This window comes from Hyalella azteca, unplaced genomic scaffold (genome assembly GCF_000764305.2).
Source record: "Hyalella azteca isolate HAZT.00-mixed unplaced genomic scaffold, Hazt_2.0.2 contig4128, whole genome shotgun sequence".
Lineage (NCBI taxonomy): Eukaryota > Metazoa > Arthropoda > Malacostraca > Amphipoda > Hyalellidae > Hyalella > Hyalella azteca.
Window position 1 is genome coordinate 7,073 of NW_025934354.1, and position 5,900 is coordinate 12,972.

The 5,900-nt window shown below is 40.4% G+C and overlaps 1 protein-coding gene across 1 annotated transcript; it reads left to right on the plus strand.

Annotated features, from left to right (window-relative positions):
* The first annotated feature begins 214 nt into the window (after positions 1–214).
* Positions 215–4,464, plus strand: LOC108664975 (galactosylgalactosylxylosylprotein 3-beta-glucuronosyltransferase S). The gene is made up of 4 exons (XM_018151684.2): positions 215–230; positions 524–786; positions 1,164–1,265; positions 1,629–4,464. The coding sequence occupies exons 1-4, from the start codon at positions 215–217 to the stop codon at positions 1,860–1,862; spliced, it is 615 nt and encodes a 204-aa protein (XP_018007173.1). The 3' UTR covers positions 1,863–4,464.
* The last annotated feature ends 1,436 nt before the right edge of the window (positions 4,465–5,900 follow it).

Below are 5,900 nucleotides of genomic sequence, written 5' to 3' on the forward strand. Positions count from 1 at the left end.
TTTTTCAAGTGTACGAATATTTATTTCCCCCCACTGTATGTATGGACTATACTATAAGACATGGGCAGAAGGGAATACTAGATGTTGGTTTTGAATCGTATTGTCAAATCTGTTGAATAGGGATCAGGCAATTTGCATTTTGCGTGCAGTTTGTTGAACTGCAGACTAAGCTCTAAGTCGAGAAGTGACTTGTATTCAATAGTATTGATAAGGGATGTTTATAGTTTTCGGTATATTTTCAATTTGGAATATTCTGTCCAATCATGGTATTTATATTCGTGCTTTTGCTGGAAACTGTTCTCCCTCGAGTCAGTCAGATTTCCTCCACGCACCTGAGTAAGGCACTAATCTCAGTTCTGGCAGCAGGTCTTCCCTTCACGCAACTAAGCAACTAAGAAACTAATCTCAGTTCTGGCAGCAGGTCTTCCCTTCACGCAACTAACTAAGACACTAATCTCAGTTCTGGCAACAGGTCTTCCCTTCACGCACCTAACTAAGACACTAATCTCAGTTCTGGCAACAGGTCTTCCCTTCACGCACCTAGCCACGCCGATGCCGCCGGTGTACCGCCACGTGACTTACGTCCCGCGCGGAGTGGCCAACCGCCGTGCCGCGCTCGCATGGCTGCAGGACAACGCGGTGCCTGAGTCTGTTCTCTACTTCCTCGACGACGACAATGCCATCGACGTGCGGCTTCTTGAACAGATCCGTTTTACTGAGAAGGTCTCAATGTTTCCTGTTGGCCTCATAGGCAAGCTCAGCGTCAGCTCCCCCGTTCTCAACAAGGTAAGCTTCTTCCATCATTGCTCGTTTTCTTAGCATTTTCAATTGTAGGCTGCCGAAGGCGAGACTATTCCTTTTCGAATTGGGTGTATTACCTTTATGTAATAACAGTCAACTGTTAATATTTGTTTTGTAGCCCGCGTTCACAGTTTTGATTCCTTAGATAGATATTTTGATGTTATTTATTTGTAGGGTTGATCGGGGCCTTCATCGCGTACATTATCACACAGTTTTGCTTCCTCATTCATTTTGAAAAAAGTGTTCTTCTTCTACGTAAACTATTGGTAGTTGTATGTTTCCACATTCCAAATTATTCATAGCTTTGTTCCTCACTATAAGGTCCATATCGCAACTGAAATATAATTTCTCAAACCTCACAGGAAGGTAAAGTGATTGGCTTTTACGACGGGTGGCCCGCTGGTCGCAAATTCCAGGTAGACATGGCAGGCTTTGCCATCAACATGGCTTACTTGAACAAACAGGTAAGCACTAATACATGCAGAAAAACTTATACGTGACTTGATGAGAGCCAGCTATTCCTATATGAATATCTCAAGAATATTTCGTTCCTGGCCAATAGATGGCAACAGTTCTGTTCCAATTGGGTCTGACTGACACAGCATAATTCAGTTTTTTTTACTTCTGAGATCATAAATATTCTTATGATAACTGAAAGTCTCAACTTAGCACTGGACTGTTGTCCGCTGAATGACTGTCAGCCTAATCTATCCCTGAAGTGTTTGACTTTGTGCTGGATAGATAATGCTACTTGCTATGATTGGCGGCCATTGTGTGTTGCAGCCTCGAGTGACTATGTCATACTCAGCTGGCTTTGTGTGTTGCAGCCTCGAGTGACCATGCCATACTCAGCTGGCTTTGAAGAAGATGGCTTCCTGAAGTCACTGAACGTAAAATTCGAGGACATTGAGCCGCTGGCCAACGGCTGCTCCGAGGTGCTGGTGTGGCACACGCGCACCGTCAAGAACCCCACACGCAACATCAAGCCTGGGCGCGAGCACGCGGCCGACAACATACAGAGGCTCTTGAGGAACATGCAGAAAATGGGCATCGTGAGGTAGACGGCATCACCACGTCTGCCGTCACATATTCTTACCTGCATTTCATAGACAATTCAGACTCTTTGCATGTAACACAAGACCACTTATATGACGAGGAGTCAGTTGTGTAAAGGCTGTTTTAAACTTATTTCTCTTGTAAATCTCTGATCTGCAGTTTCAATGAATATTGCAGTTTCAATGAATATCTCTGAATATTGCAGTTTCAATGAATATCTATTGAGACTTACCTCACAGTGACCCATCTCTTAATTCTTATGTCGGAGCACTGAATTGAAGGCTGGCGTTCAACTGGCTGTGGCCTATAGCTCAACTCCGCAATACGAACTTCCTCTCGATGTCTTGTCCTTTTCCTTCCATTTAATGTTTTACTTTTCAGAGAAAATATTATGTGGTGTTTGAAATTTCCTTAAGATTTATGCGGAAATTTCCTCTCTATAACACTATAGTGCTTTCTTTATATATTAATTTTTGAAACAGCATGAGATCGATTGCTTGCCTCTATGCAGTATATCAAATATTGATATGATGGTTGCTTCCTTACGTTAATGGTCGGGTCTTGTCTGTTGTAGTCAGTAAGTTATGTATGCATGCCAAGTTGTTCCTTCTGAACTTTGAATTTATTTTCTGAAGCTCTTGAAAGTCTACCTCAGGCAGCTGAACTGAAAGGCAACTGTCGCCATCGATAATCTTTGCGACAGTTGCTCCAGCTTGTTTCCGTTTCCTTTCATTTTTGTTCTGAGAACAAACTTTTATAAACGTTTCGTGCATGTGCTGTAACCGCGGCAGCATGAGCAGGTGCTCTCAACTGCCATGAAAGTTAAAGCTCTCTCGACTTGCCGTGAGTTTGCCGTGTTGTTCTTGCGCTTCAAAGGATTGAATGTACTTCTCCATTCTCTGCTCTATGTCTTATCTTAAGCTAGGCTTGTTCTTCCTCGTGTTTCGATGCTAGTAAAATCCACCTTCATTTCAAGTTATTTATTTTAGTTAAATATATCTCTATTGTAAATTGATGCTAGTGTCTTAGAAAGGCGAATATTTTAATATCGTACAGGTAGTCTCGCACAAACCATGACACAACAGGCGTACGAGGGCAATCAGTATAATTCATTTGAAGGACCGTAAGCTACAATATGAAATTCAAATAATTCGTTGCTGTCGTGAATGAAATGTTTAAATTTATATTCATTCAAGCGTTTACATTTTTATGGTTTACGGAAACTACTAGAAATCTCATTGAATTTTAACCTGTTAGCTTCATAAAGTGACTTGTATCAAGAATTCATCATTAAGTTTAAAGTACCACTAAGTGAAGAAAACAACTTGACTTTATAGGAACCTACTTAATTAGCTAACTTTAAATATGGGATGCCATTAATTTAGAATCCAAAATTGAAAATCATAGCTCGCTTGTAATATATTTTCCCAGTTAATTGGAAATTTATGTTGCGCTGTTGTCACTCGTCTGGTTTGGTTTATAAAGAAGAGCTTGTTACGACTGTTTGGCCCCTCCTTGCACTAAGTGTATGGCTTGTCCACGCGAATAAATGAATTGTTTTGTTTGCACGCTGCTTGTCGCCGCCACAGCAAAAGTCGCGACCAGAAATACTGCCGTGCACATAACTTCATGTTGCTCTTTCTATGCGGCGAGCTTTCCTTGGATGTGAGATGTCCTGACTGAATGTATCCTTATCCTTAGTGTCCTTAGTATATGTTTTATACATAGCAGTCGTCTCGGGCCACGATGGATGTCACAAGCTACAGTTGTGTTTAAGCCTTTTTTTTTATTGCTCGATCTTGAATCTCTTTAATTCCTAATTTTACTCTAGTAAACCCAGTGAGTATTGTAGCACTATTAATTCAAGACACCATCTTATCTTAATGTTCATTTATTCCATTGTTTATGTTTAATGTTCAATTCTCAATGTCGTGTGACAAATTGTGCGTACCGTTGAGCTTCTTCCAAAAGAGCTATTGGCTCGATCTGAAACTTGCAATGATAATATGTGATGATGAATGTGTTAGATCTGTGTGGTGGATGTGTTAGATCTGTGTGATGGATGTGTTAGGTCTTTGTGATGTATGTGTTGGGTCTGTGTGACGCCGTCTACTGGTCTCAAATGAACTTGCTTCACGACGCTCCAACTGATAGCAGCTCGCGTCACTGCGCATTATACTGACCACTAGGTGCTGGATATATCCTAGGATCTCATTGATTCGTTTTACAAACGTTCTTATATCTCACCACATAGTCTCAGTGTCTAAACTTATCATTTGTGTTCATTGGCCTCTGTAAGGAGATATTTTCTCTACTGTAGGGAGATATTTTCTCTACTGTAGGGAGATATTTTCTCTACTGTAGGGAGATATTTTCTCTACTGTAGGGAGATATTTTCTCTACTGTAGGGAGATATTTTCTCTACTGTAGGGAGATATTTTCTCTACTGTAGGGAGAAATTTTTTCTACTGTAGGGAGATATTTTCCCTATTGTAGGAGGATATTCCCATTTTCTTCTGTAGGGAACCTCTTGTCTGGCTCTGTTAGGTGGTCTGCCTCTTGCCCTACTAGCATCCAGTTTGTTTTCTGCCGCCACAAATTTGTGTTTACTTTAGAGAAATGTAACTTATAAGAATAAATAACATTTCCCTGATATCTGGAACTTTTAGCGCGAATCGATTCAGTTGTTTATTGTGAAGTTATTATACGCTATTAGTAATGTTTAATTTTTAGTAGAAGGGTATTGTAATAGGCTTTATTTTTAATTGAACTTGCTGCTAATGAAGCTAGAGATTACAATAACTTGAGAATCTCTGGAAAAATCTCCTAGTGTATGTGTTATCGATGTGTAATCTTATTTATTGTTGTTGTTTGCATAGTCTTCTTAGTTGCTATTTAATTGCATGGCTGTACGAGGCTCTAGGGCAGGGTGGCCACGCAGCTTTCCCTGCTAACTTCCTCACGTCAACTCCTGACGCCGATAAATGTTATTCGTGATCTGACGATGTCATCATTTGAAGCTTAAAAACATAAACATTGTGCCAAGTTTCTTTATTCTTAATGGAAATAATTTTATTAACATCCACCAAATAAATAGTTTTAAAAGTATTCTCCAATACAACGGAGAAATATTACAAGATTTATTATGATATTTATCCTGTCTGCACCTGAATGTCACAAGGAAACTACAGTAACGTTTTTTCTCTTAGTTGCTCAGGACTTAGTCTCGGTAATTTATCGTAAGAACCATCGAGGTTAATCAATTAATGTCGTCAAGTGAGCTCGTTATTTCGCTCCTCTATTACCAAATTATTCATATAATTAGTTTAGTGTGTGCATTAGAATAATTGAGGCGCCCTACGGAACTTCCTGCAAGTCGTTTATGCAAATAAATTATTGCTAAATAATGGCAACCTCAAGGATTTCACCTTTGCTCGTCGTCTTCCTGACACATGTTTCACTCTCACCAAATATCCTGTCTATTTCTTATTATAAAAAACCTCCGTATTGTGTGGGCTTCAAAGTGATCATAATTTTACGCTACAAGTTCCTGCTGACGTCATAGCAACATTTGGTGTGTGGCAAGAGCGCCAGCACAGGTGCGCACGGTCCTCAACACGTGCTCTTATGAGGCAACATGTGCTCTTGTCATGCAACACTTAATTGTTCTTATGAGGCAACACGTGCTCTTATGAGGCAACATGTGCTCTTGTCATGCAACACTTAATTGTTCTTATGAGGCAACATGTGCTCTTGTCAAGCAACACGTGCTCGTGTCAAGCAACATGTGCTCTTGTCATGCAACACTTAATTGTTCTTATGAGGCAACATGTGCTCTTGTCAAGCAACATGTGCTCTTGTCATGCAACACTTTATTGTTCTTATGAGGCAACATGTGCTCTTGTCAAGCAACATGTGCTCTTGTCAAGCAACATGTGCTCTTGTNTCTTGTCAAGCAACACGTGATCTTGTCATGCAACACGTGCTCTTGTCAAGCAACACGTGATCTTGTCATGCAACACGTGCTCTTGTCAAGCGACACG

Bases quoted from the DNA above. Each gene is read 5' to 3' on its own strand.
- LOC108664975 (XM_018151684.2), top strand. The intron at 787-1,163 runs GTAAGCTTCTTC...CAAACCTCACAG, and splicing joins GCTCCCCCGTTCTCAACAAG to GAAGGTAAAGTGATTGGCTT. The intron at 1,266-1,628 runs GTAAGCACTAAT...TGTGTGTTGCAG, and splicing joins TGGCTTACTTGAACAAACAG to CCTCGAGTGACCATGCCATA.